Here is an 18,669-nt window from a genome sequence, read left to right on the forward strand (position 1 = left end):
TCTGACTTATTTCGCTTAGCATTATACTCTCAAGATCCATCCATGTTGTCATAAATGATCCTATTTTATGTTTTCTTACTGCCGAATAGTATTCCATTGTGTATATATACCACAACTTCTTTATCTATTCATCTATCGAAGGATATTTTGGTTGTTTCCATGTCTTGGCTACCGTAAACAAAGCTGCAATGAACATTGGAGCACACTTGTCTTTATGGATAAATGTTTTCAGATTTTTATGGGTAGATACCCAGGAGAGGGATTGCTGGGCCATATGGTAATTCTATTCTTAATTTTTTGAGGAACCTCCCTCCACACTGCCTTCCATAACGGCTGCACCAATCTGCATTCCCACCAACAGTGTATGAGGGTTCCTTTTTCTCCACAGCCACTCCAACACTTGTTACTATTTGTCTTGTTGATGATAGCCATTCTGACTGGGGTGAGGTGTTATCTCATTGTGGTTTTTATTTTCATTTTTCTGATGATTAGTGATGTTGAGCATTTTTTCATATGTCTATTTGCCATTTGTATGTTCTCTTTGGAGAAATGTCTCTTCAGGTCCTCTGCCCATTTTCCAATTGGGTTGTTTGTTTGTTTTGTTGTTGAGTTTCATGAGTTCCTTATATATTTTGGATGTTATCCCCTTATCGGAGGCACTGTTTGCAAAAATCTTCTCCCATTCAGTTGGTTGCCTCTTTATTTTGTCGATGGTTTCTTTTGCTGTGCAGAAGCTTTTAAGTTTCATATAGTCCCTTTCATTTATTTCAGCTTTACTTCTCTTGCCTTTGGAGTCAAATTCATAAAATGCTCTTTGAACCTAAGGACCATAAGTTTAGTACCTACGTTTTCTTCCATGCAGTTTATTGTTTCAGGTCTTAAGTCTTTGATCCATTTTGAATTAATTTTGGTACATGGTGACAGATAGCAGTCCAGTTTCATTCTTTTGCACATGGCTATCCAATTCTCCCAGCACCATTTATTGACGAGGCTGTCTTTTCTCCATTGTATGTTTTTTGCTTCATTTTCAAAAAGAAATTGAAGAAGACACAAAGAAATGGAAAGATAGTCCATGCTCATGGATTGGAAGAATCAATATAGTTAAAATGGCCATATTACCCAAAGCAATATACAGATTTAATGCAATCCCATCAAAATCCCAATGGCATTTTTTAAAGAAATAGAACAAAAAATCATCAGATTTGTTTGGAACCACAAAAGACCCCAGATAGCCAAAACAATCTTAAGAAAAAAGAACAATACTGGAGGTATCACACTGCCTGACTTTAACTTGTACTACAGGGCTACAATAATCAAAACAGCATGTTATTGGCAGAAAAACAGACATGTAAACCAATGGAATAGAATCAAGAACCCAGAAATAAACCCACATAAATATGGAAAGGGAATATTCTTAAAGCGAGGATGCTACTTAGTTTACTACCTTTCACCTCTGTTCATAAGAAAAGAGTTCTTATCTATTTAACATAACCATGGTTGGTGTTGGACCAGTTACTGTCCAATCTGCCAACCCTACAAAAGCTGGAGTGTGGCTAATTAGATGGGGAAGGAGAAAGAGAAAAAGAAAAAATGGGAGGATGGAGCTGGAGGGAGCTTCTGGTTCCCCTTGGACTTTTCTCTTCACACCCTGATGGCCACGTGTGAGTAGCCAAGGGACCGGTCAAGTGGAGTGAGTGGGCCATGTGCACATGACTCATACAGTGTACACAACTACACGCGTGGGTTTCATGGTGTTACAACATGGTGGTTTTTGAAATTTCAGTTTCCATTTCTGGTCATGAGGGCAAATGAAATTTTCAGGAAACCCAGACCTCTCAGCCTATTCAATGGGTGTTGAGACTCTGCCCAAGTGTCCTCTTCAGGGTCAGTGCACCCACCCTCTCAGCTGCTGGGGATGAGGCTGTGGGAACCACTCTGAGCCACTAGGACCTGCCTCCCAGGCTATGCTCGGTCCCAGGGGATGGCTGAGGCCAATGACTGGCTGAGGTGGGATGGCAGAGGCCTGGCCCCCTTCCCTCAGTGGAGGACATTGCTGAAGGACCAGGCCAGCTCCAGAGCTGCTCACAGGGGCAGCTGAAGCCTCAGCTGTAACCACGTTGTTATCGGCTTCTCCCTCTGCCCAGCCCTGCCTTACTCACTCCCTTCCGAGTGTGTCTCCTGGGAACCTTTCCAACAAGACATCTGCATTCCAAGGAATGCAATCTAAAATAATCTGGTTCTTGGTTTCAACTTTGTCTTCCACCAAAACTCAGTGACAGATGCCAATAAGTAATAAAATGTCTCTACCTTCAGTTGTGTTACTTTCCCTTCCTTTGCCCCATCTCTGAGATACAAGTAGATGGTTCCTTGAGGACCTTGAAAAAACAGAGACTAGGAGGAAAGGGGAGGGGAGGACAAGAGGCCTATGCACCCGTCACTTGGCTGACTCCCACTCAGGCTTTCAGCTTAGATGGCACCTACTCCGGGAAACCTTCCCTGGGCCCTGGGGACTGGGCCAGATGCCCTTGCTGACTGCCCCATAGCCTCCATGTGCTCCCTCCAGCATAGCACATGACTCCCTGAATAAATCATTATGTACTTGACCGTCTCCCTCTAGAATTTATTGATGAGAGTAGAGAACGGGTCACTTTGATCATCATTTTGTCCCAGGGCCTGGCAAAGTTCCCAGCACTTGGGAGATGTGTCCTGCAAGGTCCTGTCAGAAAACATGTGGCACAGTTAAGTAGGACAGCTGAGGACATTTTGGCAAGAGGGTGCTTTACAAAGATTTAGACAGGGTCCAGGGAAAGCTCAGCACATTGTGAAGTGCTTAGTGCTAGAGAGAGCAGGCCGCCAATGCCGCGGCTAAGGGCAAGGGGAGGGTGTGTCTGACAAGAGCTGCCCATAGATCAAGGGACATATCAGCCCCACCAAGAAGGAGACCCCTGAGACCCCACCAGGAAGGAGCCCAGAAGCTAAATCCCTTGACTTCATTCTCCAGTCTCCTGCCTAAAACTCCCCTTTGGCCAACCCCAGCTGAAAATCAGACGGTGGTGGTTGGGGGGAGGGGGGTGTCTGCGATTAATAAGGTAAGCCTTCCTGGATCTAAAGTGGGTGGAGAAGAGTGGAGAGTAGATACAGAAAGGCAAAAAAAAAGATTTACAAGACAGCAGGCACTAAATAACTGTGAAATGAATAAAGGAATGACTTTCCAACAAATATTCATTGGAACACAGCTATTTACCATCTTGGTCACTCTTTGATGTAGATACATCAAAGGCCACACACTAAGTGGAACTCAAATGACAGCAAAGCCTGGGGCTGTGTGAGATGGGGAGCTGGAACTGACAAGTGCTGACATAAAGATAGCACTTGGGAAAATGTGGATTAGAAGAAATTCGCCCACAGGCAGGAGAAAGCTTATCAGTTTTTGCCCAGGCTCTAAGTGGTAGAGGAAATCATCTCCTCTGAGAATTCAAAACCTGTGCCTCATGTAAAGATGAGGTTCAATTTTATAATACCCTCAAAATGGGAGACCCCCAAAAACAGACCAGGAAAACTCATCTCAGGCCAGGAAAACTCATCTCACCCCAGGGCTCCTGGCTGAAATAAATACAAAACTTCTCCAGAAAATAGGGCTCCCCCATTAGTCCACACAAAGCTGCTGCAGAAAAAAAATAATCACCAATAGTAAATATGAACTCACATCAAGATTACAAAACACACAAGGAAATGGATCACCATGAGTAACACTGGACAGGCTTTATAAACTATAGGATTAAACCCCTGAATGATCTGATGAAACCATGATTTGATTAAAAGTATTTTATAAGGAATCAAAATACTAAAAAAAGGAGCAAAAGGCTATTACCAGAACCCCCTCAGTGTAGACATGGGTATATTCCACTCTCATGGGATTTGTCTTCTTGCCCTAATTCAGCACATTGTCTTACAATATGAAAAGTCCTACAAACCCTTCTGGAATATGGGCATTTTAACTCAGTAGGTGTTTTCCTTTGTTTTGCTGGGGAGACCTACATTCTGAGTCCACTTGTCTCCTATTTGGAGAGCATTAGGATAATTCTCGTAATTTATTGATTGTCTTTCTTTCTTCAATACTATATCTATCATAGGATTAGGTTTACACACAGTTCTAATGCACCACATTTCAAAGTTTTGAAACAAGATTGTACCCTATCTCTTATTCTGTTGCTACTAGCAAATTTTTAGATTTTTGTTGGAACTATTTTGGGGTCATTTTATAAGGTACTGGAAGGGGGAGAATCTGTGATCCTGCTTCAGTCTGCCATCTTTACTAGAAAGTCCTATACTCCTGTTTTTTTTAATTCTGTAGGGGCTTCAAAACCATTAAGGACTTCTTCAGCTTGGGTAGCCCTGGAGGTAGTTGTGTTTGTGTACTGTTAACTTTAGGTTTTTGTTATTTTTTTGTTGTATTGGGGACAGGGAGATATTGGACACTTCCTTTTCATGGCACGTGATACATTAGTTGCCCCAACTTATTTCACCACAGGATATGGTTGGTGACCCTTGGGAAACCAATCTCAGTGGAACAGTGTATACAGGAGGCAGTCTGGGGGTGGGGGGGAGTAGGGAATGAACAATGATGAACTAGGAACAGTGAATTTACACTACTAAAGAAGGCTACCTGAGTAGAAGGAGAGTAAGTAGTGAGCAGTGTGTGGGGTTAAGGGTGGGTTTATAGTCATTATTTAAGGGAGAGACATTTTAAAAAGGAGCATTTTAAAATTCTGAAGAACCCAATAGAGAAAGAGAGGTTGGTGGTAAAACAAAATGTGGAAACAACTGATAGAAGTTAGGCAGAATGACATCCAGAGTGCAGGAGAAATCAGCCTTCGATATAAGAGGATCAACTCCACAAAAAGAGGAAAGAACGCATGTGGCCACAATTATATTTGAAGCTGTGGACAAGGAAGTTGAGAGAGTTCTGAGAAAAAGAGGAGATGAGGTCACCTCCTACTCGAGTCTTGAGTCTTTTGCTTACTGGAGAATGATATGTTAGCAGCATCTTAATCCCTCTCTTATCTTTGAGGATCAATGGAACATAAAGAATATTTCTGCATCATCTATAAAATTATCACTAAATCCATTACCCAGTGTGTTTTCCAACCTCCCTGACACAAACAAGAACTTAATACCAAGAAAGGAGGAGAACAGGAGCATTATGTATTGGACCCAATTGTTGGCTGCTTCAGGGCTCCTCTTGTCAGCTCGGCACTCCCTGACCATCCTATGTACAGAATGTGAGCACCTGAGCCACACTGGCCTCCCTCTTCTCCTTCCTGCTTTGTTTTTCTCCATAGGACTTCTCTCCTACTACCCTGCAATGTACTTATTTATTTTGTTTCTGTCTGTAGAATGTAAGCTCTATGAAGGTCCGGATGTTTGCCTATATGTCTTGTACCTAGAACGACGCTAGGCACTCTATAAATACTTATTAAATAAATGAATAAATGAGATCTACATGTACCAGGGAATTAGAGTTATAACGTGATAGCTTCTTAAACTGAAATTGAGATTGAACTATGGTCATAAGGAGGAACTCAGACCCTAAAGGGTAAGGCTTGTGAGCCACGTGCCAAAGCCACAGAACGTGGTGAAGTTTCACAGACAGAGATGACCCTCTGTGGTTCCAGATGTTGGAATGGTACGTAAGACCTTCCCCTTGCCTCATCTTCAGACCTCCCAAGCATTTCTTCCTACTTCTTGAGAAGTTTCAAGAATCCCATGGCCTTGGAGATCGAATACACAGTACAGTGTTTATGGAGAACAAAACAGTATTATAAACATGAAACTTGCTAAGAGAATAGGTGTTAACTGTTCCCACCGCTAGAACAAGTGATAATTATGTGTAGTTAGCTAACGCTATGATGGCAATCATATTACTAGATAGATGTATCTAATCAGCACATTGCACAGCTTAAACTTACACAGTGTTCTACATCAATTATATCTCAATTTTTTTAAACGGAGGCCCAGTGGCCTACATATGGATAAACAGAACGCTGGGAATGAAGCCAAAATGAAATAATACTGAAAGCGAAGGCCATGCTAATATGGGAAGTTAGAGTGATCTTAAATTTACAAAACAGTATTTTTTTCCCTGTGGGAAACTTCAAATTTCACATGATTCTGTGACACACAGGAGGCGCCTGCCTGCTGCTATTTCACTCCACTTAACCACATCACATGCAGGGTATATCCATGTGACTTCTCATGTCGCAAAGTTGGATTTGACTCTCATCCCCTTGCCTGAGACTGACCAGTCTCAGGCAATAAAGCATGAAAAGACACCATCACCTACTCACTCCAGGTCCTGGGGAGGCCTGGTGTGGCTCCAAACAGTCCTGCTGCAGGAGGGAGGGCCCCAGGAAAAAGGACAACTGCTGGTCCCCCAGCCTCGGCCACGACCAGTGGGCAGAGCTTCCCAGGGCACGGTGACCCTCAGTCACTGGCAGAAGCCCATACTGTGGGGGGAGGGGAGGAGGAACCTGTCACAGCCACTGTTCCCACCAGCACCAACCCCTCCATAAGAAGGAATGAGTGCATTTCCCTTTGAGTTATATTTAATGTTCCATCACATATCCATCTGGGCCCTTCTTACATTCATTTTTCCTTTCTCTTAACAGTTTCCTCGTTTCTAGTTCTCTTTTACCAGGCCCATCCATGTTCTCTATGGAATGCTACCTCAGATATCTCTTTGGCATTAACAGGATTTCATTTAACTGGCAACAGCAGCACTGAAACAATCTGTAGAACTTGTCCCCACCTGAGGTCACGCACAGGTACAGTTGATCTGGGAGACGTTCCTACAGACTTTTCAGCTGTTTCCAGTCCCTCTTCCCAGTCTGTCCTTCTTCCAATCCACCCGCGTCCTCCTCCCCCCTCCCACTACCTCCTTCCCCCACTTCACATCTAGACTCCTCTCAGTTTCCTCTCTCTGGCCTCCAAGCTCACCCCACCCCCAGCCTTGTCTTGGGTTGAACTTATTCCCCCACTTGATGATGCCTCCACGCCCTTATCCTGGGATTTTCCTGTGCTGGGTTCTCCTACTCAGAGTAGGGTCAGCTCCTAATGGCTTGCCTACCTCCTCCATTTCCCCTATCAGTGCTCACAGCATCTCGCGCTCACTGGCACTCTCAAAGGTGGCAATAAACACGTAAGCACACGTAGCTCCCTGGGGGTCTCACTATAAGTTCTCAAAGCCTGTGTTGATTCAGGGAGTGGGCTTCTGCTAACGCTGATGACAGGCTGCAGGTGAGCCTCAGGCCCCTGGGGTCTGCAAGTATTAGTATTACCAGGTGACATTTTTCTCCTCTGCTGTTCCCTGTTCAGTGTGTTGCATGTCAGAAGTGCCTTCCTACCCCTCCCACTCTCCCTCCCCTATCACCAAGAAGCAGCTGTAACTGAGTTCCTTTATCTGGGGAAGCCAGGAGGACGGCTGTCTACAGCCATGGGGAAATCAAAGGCGGGGTACAGGGGGAGGCAGAGGAGAAAACAACTTCCCCATTTCTCTCAGAAGCTTAAGAAACACTCTGGGGGTCTGGGGGAGCTTTCCAGTGGCTTTATTTCCATCGATCCCCAAGACCTCTGACTGGTGGGCAGGGCTACCAGAAACAAACAGTGGTTTCTCTTGCCCCTGAAGGTCAGGACCTTCTGTTCAAAAGGAAGCCAATCTTTCCACTGTCCCAGGCCATTCCCACAGCAACTCAGATGGTAGGTCAGGAGGCCCCAGCCTTCCCCCAAGGAACTCGGTCAAATGGTAAGTCATCTATGTTTTTAACCAGCTATGTCCATGTTGATGCTTAGCATGGTTTCGCTTTTACAAACATTTGTTCATATCCTTCGAGAGAAGAACTCAGACCTCTCCGCCTGTCACAGGAAGCTGTTTCAAGGGGTGAGAAAACTTTTTAAACATGTAGAAATTATGACTGACACCAATTTTGTGAAACTAAACCACAGTTCTTGGTTCTCTTTAATTGTGTGTTTTCTTATACATTGTTTTCAAGTGAGCAGGTCTTGCTTCTACCCAGAGAATGAAGTTCTTTGAATAAGCATCTTGCCGATTTGTATTTGCCTGTAGGATTAGCACTCTACTAAGTGCCTAAGTGCTTCGTGAATAGACGGGGCATAGCAGCTGCCCTCAGGGAAGTAGGGACATGTTACAGAAATGTTTCTTTTCAATCTTCTGAGATGGAGACCTCCTCTGGCTAAAATTAAGCCCCAGAGGAGGGAAAACACAGCTGTGTGGACAGTAGTACTGCTTGTCTCCTCCAGGACCATACAGCTGTGTGAAGGGAAAACCATTTTTCATTTCTCTGCAGGGCAGCCCGAAGATGGTTAATGACACATCAGCAGCAGACGGTGATTATTATGATGTCCTCATAGTGGACGAGCTGAATCACAGTGAAACAGAACAGTGCCCCCAGTATGACGGCAAGACCCTGTCCGCCCAGCTGCTGCCTCCACTCTACACTACGGTCTTCCTGCTTGGTCTCCTGGACAATTTCTTGGTTGTGCTTATCCTGGTCAAATATAAAAGACTGAGACACGTGGAAAATATCTATTTCTTCAACTTGGCCATTTCTAATTTGTGTTTCCTGCTTACCCTGCCGTTCTGGGTTCACAGCGCCTCCCGTGGGGGGCTTCTGGGCGATTCCATGTGTAAAATTCTCGCGGCTCTCTCCTCCATTGGCCTGCACAGTGAGGCATTTTTCAATGTCCTTCTGACAGGGAAGAACTACCTGGTGTTTTTCCACGTGAGAAACTTCTCAGCCGCCAGGAAAATGGCCTGTGGCATCATCACAAGTGTCGTGGCATGGATAATAGCCATCCTGGTCACTTTGCCTGAATTCCTGCCTTACAAATCCCAGATGGGATTACAAAGCCAAGAGCACAAGTGCTTCTTTAGCAGACCGCATTTCCTACCAGGTGATGAGACATTCTGGAAATATTTTCTCGCCTTAAAGGTGAATATTGTGGGACTTCTCGTGCCATCACTAGTTTTCATATATTGCTACGTGCGAATGAGAATAACATTGAGGTCCAGGAACAGGAAGTATGACCTTTTCAAGCTTGTCTTCGCCATCATGGTTGTTTTCCTGCTGATGTGGGGACCCTACGGTATGACACTTCTCCTGTCTACTTTCAAGGAACACTTCTCTCTGCAGGACTGCAGGAGCAGCTACAACCTGGACAAAAGCGTTCAGATAACGAGAATCATTGCAGCCACCCACTGCTGCGTCAACCCGCTCCTCTATGGACTTCTCGACAAGGCATTTCGGAAATACCTCTGCCACCTTTTCCATCTGTGTGATAACTCTCCCCCACGACCCACCGAGGACTCTGAGCAAGATACATCATGGGGTGAACATGACCACTCCACTGAGGTGTAAACGAGTTTGCATCAAAATCCGGATAAATAAACATTGGTTTTGGGGTTTTGTTTCATTACATTGTTTTGTGTAATTTTTTTTTTTTACACATCTGTATGTAAAATAGATACAGGAAGAAAAGGGGGAGGTGAACAAATATTTACCGAGCTTCGAATGTATCTCAGGCACTGTGCTAGGCTCTTTGTAAAAAGTGAGCTCGTTTCTTGTCCATGGTGCGTTCAGGGGAATTAGTCTCATTTCTCTGAGGAGGAAACTGAGGCTCTGAAATTTGTCTAAGATCACACAGCTAGAGAGTGGCAGGGCTGAGACATAAACCCCAGTGCCATCTACTCCAGAGCCCATGCTGTGTCCAGCATGCCAGACTTCCAAAAACTGGACAAGAAAACATGTGAAATAAATACATACTTTTCAAACCAATTGGACCACATTCCAAATTAAAAGTGACCTGTTCATATAGAAGTAATATTTTAGGCATATTTTCTTAGAGGTGATTGAAAGAACTGGCCAGCTGCAGGTTCTGATTAAAGAGAGGTAAAGTGACAAGCTCTGTGGGTGGGTCTCTCTAAGCTTTCTTTGTTACTCTTTATACCCATGAGACCCCCAACCTGGGAGCCTCCCAAAGTTTCTAGTACTTCCTCCTACTATTTAACAATAATAAGTGTAAGGTTAGGTTTAGAAATGTTTAACACAATGTATGTGTGGTCCCTTTCAGTATAACATACACCTCCGGTCTCAGCAGGCTGTGACTACAAAACGTCACAATAAGCATTTGCCTGGGGAGATCTAGTGCCCGTGTTTCTGTCCCATGTACCATGTAGAGTTGACAGAGGAAATAACAGAATGCCCATGGACCACAGCCTCCCACCTCCATCGCTGAGGAGGGAGGAGGAGGTTGTGGTACCTGGGGAGACTCCAGAGGAGCATAATCTGTAGCAAGTACTGTCTCTTCCATGTCCTCAGTGGGGGATATGGATGAACTGTACCCCCTCCAAATTCATAAGTTGAAGCCCTCACTCTCAATGTGATGGTATTTGGAGATGGGGACTTTGGGAGCTCATTAGGTTTAGATGAGGTCATGAGAGTGGGGCCGTTGTGATGCGATTAGTGCCCTGATAAGAAGAGACACCAGAGAGCTTTCTCAATCTCTCCCCAACATGTGAGGACACAGACAGAAGGCGACCATCTGCAAGCCAGGAAGAGTGCCTGACCAGAACCCAGCCATGCTGGTACCCTGTTCTCAAACTTCCAGGAGAAAATAAATTTCTATTCTCAAAGCCACCCAGTCTATGGTATCATGTTATGGCAGCCCAAGGTGACTAAGACAAAACTCATCCAGCATGATATTAAATAGCAAATAAAAGCACCATGACATGTCAAGAGTACGACCTTGGAAGAAAGCATCCCAGCAGATATGAAAAGAGGGTTAAGAAGTTCAAGAAGAGGAGAAGGAAAAGGGACAGAGACATTCTCTTCACAAATTATACCAGTTGATCTGGACTCTCCATCCACTTCTCCTACCACATGTGGGACATAAATCTCAGAAAATGACATCGTTTTCAGATGTTTACAGATGCAGTGATGAACTCAAAGGACAACTCCTGTCAGAATTTTCAGAATGAAAGCGTAGAGTGACTAGAGAATAAGGATCTGCAAACTCTTACAGTGACTGAGAGTGAAATGGTTATCGAAAATCAAAAGTTCACGATGGGTAATCCAGTTACAACAGCCCACACACATGAGCAGTATATTTGGAACGTTAATCATCCAGCAAGGTCTCCTCCAGAGTCAGAACAAGAAGACTATTATCCCAAAAGTAAAAATAGCACATGCTTCTCCTCTTTTCCACAAACCACTCCATTAGGAAACTAACAACCAGTGAACACCCAAAAAGAAGGTGGCCAGTGTATTCAAGAAAAACTGACAGTGTGTCTGTTTTAACTAAATTATTTTGTAATGTAAAAAAAAAAAAAAAATTCTGTCAGGTCAGAGTAATTCTGATTTGGGAAATTTGAAAGAAAGATTGAAATCTCATGAGCAATCTTCTGTTCATCTCAATTCTATTCATTTGTGGGCACAAATTGAACAAATTTGAAAATGGGAAACACAGTTGGTATAGTAAATAAAAAAGCAATAAAATTTAAAGTTGAAAAAAATACAGCATACTCAGTTAAATTTGAATTTCAGTTAAGCAACAAGTAATCTTGTCTTTTCCTGTTTTCAAATGTGCCACGGCCACCTAAGCCGGTGTTGTCCTCCCTCCTAGAAGCTGCTCACCCTTTCCTGGTCTAGGGCTCCTGTGCCACATCTGAATGAATTTCAACAGGACTTTATGCTCTACCATGTGCCTTCACAGACATCTTACCTGCGCCACATACTAGTCTTTCAAAGAAAATTGAGTCTCACCTGCCTCATTTTATAAAAGTGGAGACTGAGGCTGAAATCACATGGCTGTCATGACAGAATGCGGGCTTGTCATTTTCTGACATCAGTGTCCTTTCCTATCCTGCCCGTTGCCTCCACCCAGTGCTCAGTGCTTCCCAAATGTCTGTAGGGCTTCGTGCAGAGAGTGAATTCCTATGTATGATTACACTGGATTTTTTACAACAGTCCAGAGGATTGGGGGAAGACCGGTCCTATGATTGCTGCTCCTCTCAGCTGCCCATTTCTAGACACTGAAAAAAACTTCTCCAAAGAACTATCTCTGGCACTTCTAACAGAAGAAAATCTTTGATCCAAATTTCAGACTCTAAACCCCTTGATGTCTTTTCCCCCGAGGTTTGGCCTTTAACCACAGCTGGGGTTTGAGTCACTTCCCTGGAGGCCCCCTCTTGGAAAGGCCTGGAAAGGAGTGTCTGTCTCTTCCTGTGGGACCTAACAGCCGCCATTGGCCTCCCTGAGCCTCAGACAACTGGGGATAAGGCCTTCCCCTTGCAGGGCTGCTGGCAGCTATGAGGGCTGGGAAAGCACCACAGGGATGGGCTCAGGGCACGCTGTCCGCAGAGTGCTTTCCCTGAATGTTGCCTGAACCCTAATGGTGCTTGGCTTTCAGCTCTCACAGGCCTCCTCCTTCCTCCCTCGGCCTCCTGAGGCTGTTCCAGGTAAATGCCTAAGACGTTTGCCCAAAGGCACAGGGAATATGTGGCTCAGCTCCTGCCTCTTTGAGGGCCTGATGGGCAGGATGACATCACCTACAGCGAGCATGTTTTCCTCTGCCCTCTGACCAGCTCTGCGGGTTTAGTTTACTCTGTGAATCTGTGAGCAGCCCTCCCCACCATAGACCCTGCCCACTCGCTGTTTCAGGCATCTGCCTTTTCAGTGCACCTGCTTCACACTTTCTTGGGGTGCACACAGCTTGCTCACGAAGGCTCAGGACCTTCCCAGCTATCCCATGCAGACAGGCCCTCCGTCCTCTACAGAATACACAGCTTATGTTCCTAAGCTTGCAACAATTCCATCCGATAACGATTCACGTATATACTCATTGTGTCTCCACCTCATCTCTGAAGGACTCCAGGGCAGAGTTTGTCTGATCACTTCTGAATGGACTAGAGGAGATGGGATGTGATGATGGATAAGAAGGTGGCCAAGAGAAAGACTCAGCCAACACAGGAGTTATCTTTCTCCCAGAGACAGATGATACTCATGCCTGTGAGGGAAGTCAGGAGGAAGGTGTTGACCGAGGGGTAACAGGAGCACTTCCTGAAAAGGGTTACAATTTTCATTAGGATATCATAGAGAAAGTAAATTGAACATTTTTATATTAGAAGAAAAATTCTAGATGATTTTAGCATTGTTAGTGTTAAGTTGAAAGAATCCATATGATGTCATGGCTTCAGAAAGACATAATTCTCCCTCCACCTCTTACTCAAGGTCCCAGCAGTGCCAGCTGCTTTAATAGTGAGGATGGAATTGTGGGGCTGGAAGGTAGTAAAACACCAAAATAATAATTATCTACCATATGGCAACATCGGAGTATTAAAATCACAGTTAACGTGTCACCCTAACATTCCACCATCCTATCCCAGCTGTTTTCATTTTTGCACACGACCTTCCATTTGCAGGCATGTGTTTTCATAACTGCACTTCAATACAACAGGATTTTGCACTCTGCTTTAGTCACCTGTAATCCATAAATATCTCTTCTGTCTCTCGATAGTGTCTAAAATGTCTATTTTTATAGACTATACAATAATTAATCATGTTCACATCCTTAAACTCATTAATTTCTATACTCTAACATTGGATATTTTTATGATTTCAACTTTTTATGTGATGGGTAACATCATTCTTAAGAACTGTTTACTCATGATAAATTGTTTTCTTCGGATAAGCTGCTGATAGAGTGTGGTGGCTTTGTAATGTGTTAGCTTGGCTAGGCTGAACTACATTTCCCAGAGTTCTCTGACCTGCATGTTTCCGGGGATGAGACCCAGGAGAGATTCTTGAGAGAGGTTTGGAGGGTGGAAGTGAAGCAGCAGCCATTTTGTAGCTCACACACATTGACACTTATCTCCCCTCACTGTTGTGTGTGTCAGGCCTGCTCCTAGATCCTCCTTCAGCCTCTCCAACTCCAAGTCCAAGTGCGAGGATTTAACTTGGTGATAAAGAACCATGACTTTTGCAGGTCACCCTTATCGGCAAGGTCGGGGCAACAAGAGCTGACATGGTTTCAGTCTGTCCTCATGGGCTCCAGCTCATGCTTGTGAGTCCTTACTCATCCTTGCTCTCCTCCTCTTTATATCCATCCATCTCCCCTTCCCAGCTATACCGCATGACCTTCCAGTCCCAGCATTGGGCGTGATGACAACAGCCTTATAGAGAGACAACTTGGTCAGGTAGGTCCCACAGTTATGTCAGATCAAAGCCTGGTGACAAATCCTTAATGTAAGTATGTCTCCTAGTAGTCCTGCTTCTCTGACTGATAGAATATTTGCTATTGAGTGTCATTCCAGAGGAACAGAATCTTAAGGATAAGTTTTCTGAACTGGTTCCAGGTTCTCTGGAATTGGTTCCTCATCTGATTAGATTTAAAAACACTAATGACCTGTTTCCAGCAGTAAAAGAGGCCCTGGTAGTCCGTGGCATACAATTGCAAATTAGTTACTCAAATGATCACCTTTAGATACCTGTAATCAAAACCTACAGGAAGCAAGGATCTGGGTGACCTAGTGTTTATTGCCATAGGACAAGAAGGTCAAAATAAGAATTATAATAAGGTAGGTTGATTACTTTCAACTGTGCTGGAGATCTTGGAGGGAAAAAATGATAAGCTCAGAGCTTTAAATTCCCAGCTTGAAGTTTGCATAAGGAAACTAAAATCTTCCTTGACTGCCTTAAAAGAAACTCTCATGACTTGTAGCATGGCTGTGATTTCTGAAAACCAAACCCAAAGTCTTATCCTGAAAGTGGCTGAATTACAACACAAACTGAATTCTCAACCTTACAAGATTTCTTTTGCTAAAGTTATGACATTGATTAGGAAAGAATGGGATCCTGAATATTGGGATGGAGACATATAGTCAGGTTCTGATGAAGATGGACACCCTCAAACCCTTAAATTTCACTGAAATTTCTTCACCCGTAGAAGTGAAGAGGTTAACACCTTTACCTAAAGAACCTGTGATGGGCTCCCCTGAGGTAAGTACCTTGTCCTTCTCAGCACCTATTCCCACATCTCCTTACTTCTAGACCTAAACTTGACTTGTGTCCCAGCCAGCCCCAAAAGATGAGATACAAAGCATGACCAGAGAGAATTGCATGATTTTTTCATTTTTTAATTAGCAGGAACATGTGGAACATTTGTAGGAATAGATCTTAAGTTTGTGGGATAATGGTAGAAGGAACATAAAGTTGGATCAGTCCAAATTTACCAATATTGATTCACAGCAGAGATTTTGAGTTCAGGGATTTAGCTTGAGAAGCTGGGACTAGCTCTCACAGTTTGCTTGCTGGTTAACTGAAATATGTACCCAAAAGTGGCCTACACTAAATGGAGGGGAAATACCAGAAGGTCCTTGGTACAGGGTAAAGGAAAGTCTCTAAGTGCTTAGGAAGATTGAAATGCTAGAGTATCCACTCTATCATGTAAGACCCACTCACCCATCCAGAGAGTATCTAGTACTGCGAAAAATGAATGAGTTCCAACATCCTTAAATAACTCTGTGATGGCTCTTCTCTGTAAGTAAGAAATTACAGTGGGAAGTGGGCGCATCAAAGTGGGGTCTCTAAATTCAGTGAGACGATGGGATCATGAGGAAGTAGGGAACGTGTGGTAATATTTTATTGCCCAAAACAAGGCAATTGGGAGTGGTGCCATACTGGAAATGGAGCCAAAGCAGTAATCAGTATAGTCTGCTCCACAGAGATCTTCGGCATTGGCTGGTTGGTCATAGTGTCCTAGAACTAAAATAGACGAGCAGTCTTCTAAATTCTTACTTGATCTGTGTAAGCTGAAAAATTCTAGGTCTAGTGAACAGGAGTCTAACTTGAATAGCCAAATAGAGTGTTATGGCCCCTGAATCAATTCTAAGATTTGAGGCAGTTTATGGATCCAGAACCCCTTGAATAAAGGAGAGGCTTGGTCCCCTTGAGGAAGAACCCCACTACATTGCGAGCAATTTATTCTGAAAATCTCTCTCCCAGCTTCCCCAAGGAACCCAGGGCCATGTGTCAGGGTGATTGTGCTCTTGGGGAAAGGAAACAATCAGGCTTTTGGGAATTCCTGGACATTGGTTCTTGATTGATACTAATTCCAAGACTCAAGACATCACTGTGGTCCACAGATCAGAGTAGGGGCTTATGGAGATTGGGTTTTCGTTGGATTTTAACACAGGACTGTCTCACAGTCATCCTAGAGGGTCCCTGAACCCACCAATGGCTATTTCCCTAGTTCCAGAACAGACATATTAGCAACTGACAGGATCCCACATTGATTCTCTGACCTGTGGAATAAGGGCAGTTATGGTGGGAAAGGCCAAATGGAAGCCACTGGAATTGCCTCTATCTGACAAAATGCTAAACAAAAAGAATACTGCATCTGGAGGGATTTCTGCAAGATCTTGGAATATAAAGGAGGGTAATTCCCACCTCATCTCCATTTGACTCGTTTATTTGGTTTGTGCAGAAGATAAATGGATCTTGGGGAATGAAGATGGTGAGCCACTGAGTGGTGACTCCAGTTGTAGGACAGTTTCAGATGTGGTTTCGTTGCTGGGGCAAATCAGTATTTCCCCTGGCACCTGCAGTTGACAATTTTTTTTTCTCTGATCCTATTAGTAAACACCAGAATCTGTTTGTTTTCAGCTGGCAAGGCCAGAAATACACCCCCAGGGGAAAGCACTCTTGGCCTCAGATCCCACCAAATGCCTAGGGATAGGGAGAGCTGGCTCTCTCGCCCTCCAGGGCCAAGACCTAGCCCAGGAGCTGCTTCCATGGGCCCCACATATTTTGTGGTCCAAGAGAAGAAAGCACCTGCCCAGTGCCTTGTAGACCTGTTCATTTCCTCTCCACCATATTTTCTTTCTTTTACCATAGGTCCCATAAGCAAAACATAGTGTTGTTTTTGATGTTTTTAAAAGTCATGTAAATAGTCTCAGAATGTAAGTACTTTTGCTACTAGCTCATTTTGTACAGTGTCCCTAAGGAGATGCACTGATCCATTCGTTTGTGTTTGCTTCTGTATGATATCTACTGTACAAATAGACCACATTTCTCTTGTCGACAGACATTGAGATTTCCATCATTCTGGTTTCTTGTAATGTTCCAATTGGACATTCTTATACACATCTCCTTGTGCACCTGTGGACAGTTTCTCTAAGGCAGTGTTTCACAAACTTTTTGATGTCAGAATCCTTCTGCATGTTTAAAAATGGAGGGCACCAAACTGCTTTTGGCTATGTGGACTAAATCTATTGTTATTTATTGTATTGGAAATTTAAACACAAACTGATTTTTATTTATTTATTTATAATTTTTGTAAGAGTTTATTTGAGCCAAAATTACAACCAAGCAATCACTCTGGTCAAAGTGATTTTTAAAACAATAATAAACTCATTATACATTAGCATAAATAACATATTTTTGTGGAGACTATCTGTATTTTCCAAAAGAAAAAAGTTAGTGACAAGGAAGAGATTGCTTTTACATTTTTGTAAATGCCTTTAGTGTCTGACTTAAAAGAGGCTGGATTTTTATCTGCTTCTGCATTCTCTCTGTTGGAATATGAAATGTCAAATAGCCTTTGGAAAACTTTACTCATGAGATAATGAGAAAGAGAAATAACTTCTTAGTATCAGACTCACTGAAAGGGTCACACCTGGAGAACAGTTCTGGGCTGTACACCAAAGACGGGAGTGGTGGATGGTGGTGTGGTGCATACATGTTGATGTTTATTAGATATTCCCAAAAGATTCCCCAGAGTGCTCTACCACCAGTTATACTTCCAGCTCCACAACTTTACCAACTCTCAGGATTGTCAAGACCTTTTAAAATCGAAACAGATTTACTAAACTAATCAGGGGATCACTGCAAAAAAAAATCAAAATAGAATAAGCATTGTTTTTTAATTGCTTGAATAGGAAAAGGAGGGCCATTTCATCGAAGGTGCTGGGTCAATTAAATATCCATATGGGGAAAAAATGAAACTTGACCCCACTTCACGTCATCAATATAGGAGCATCTTACCAATATGATATGGACAGAGAAGAAAGCCAGACAAAAAGAATCTGTCATATGTGATTCTACTTCTGAAAGTTTAAAAGAAGGCAAACTAGTCAAAAGTCAAGATAATGGTTATTTGTGGGGAGGAGAAGGTTGTTAGTTTTTGGAAGGAACATGATTTGGGTTTGCTGGTAATTTAAGTTTCTTGATTTAGTTCTAAATAAAAAAGCTTAAGACATCTTAGAGACAATTGGGAAAGTGTGAATATGAACAAGGTGTCGGATGATATAGATTTATCATTTTCAAGTGTAACAATGAAATTATGATTATGCAGGAGAATGAATGTCTTTTCTCTTAGGGGAGACATGAGAAAGAATTTAGGAGCAAAATGTAATGGTGGCTACACCTTACATTCAAATATTTTACACACACACACACACACACACACACACACACACACCATGTACCTATATATATAGGAAGTGAGGAAGAAGATATGTTAAAATGTTAACAATTGTCAAATCTACGTGAAAAATATATGGATGTTCATTGAATCCTGTTTGACCTGCATTGCGTA

General features: G+C 43.2%; 1 protein-coding gene across 2 annotated transcripts; it reads left to right on the forward strand.

Annotated features, from left to right (window-relative positions):
* Positions 1–7,711: 7,711 nt before the first annotated feature.
* CCRL2 (C-C motif chemokine receptor like 2) lies at positions 7,712–11,384 on the forward strand (the record flags this gene model as incomplete). 2 transcript variants are annotated; one of them, XM_081072187.1, is made up of 2 exons in its annotated part: positions 7,712–7,801; positions 8,364–11,384. In XM_081072187.1, the coding sequence occupies 2 exons, from the start codon at positions 7,799–7,801 to the stop codon at positions 9,432–9,434; spliced, it is 1,074 nt and encodes a 357-aa protein (XP_080928313.1). In that variant the 3' UTR covers positions 9,435–11,384. The 2 variants fall into 2 exon arrangements, with proteins under 2 accessions (XP_080928313.1, XP_080928314.1); XM_081072188.1 differs by lacking the exon at positions 7,712–7,801 and adding an exon at positions 7,829–7,936.
* Between the last annotated feature and the right edge of the window lie 7,285 nt (positions 11,385–18,669).

Source organism: Rhinolophus hipposideros, assembly GCF_964194185.1.
Source record: "Rhinolophus hipposideros genome assembly, chromosome: 14".
NCBI classification, from domain to species: Eukaryota; Metazoa; Chordata; class Mammalia; order Chiroptera; family Rhinolophidae; genus Rhinolophus; species Rhinolophus hipposideros.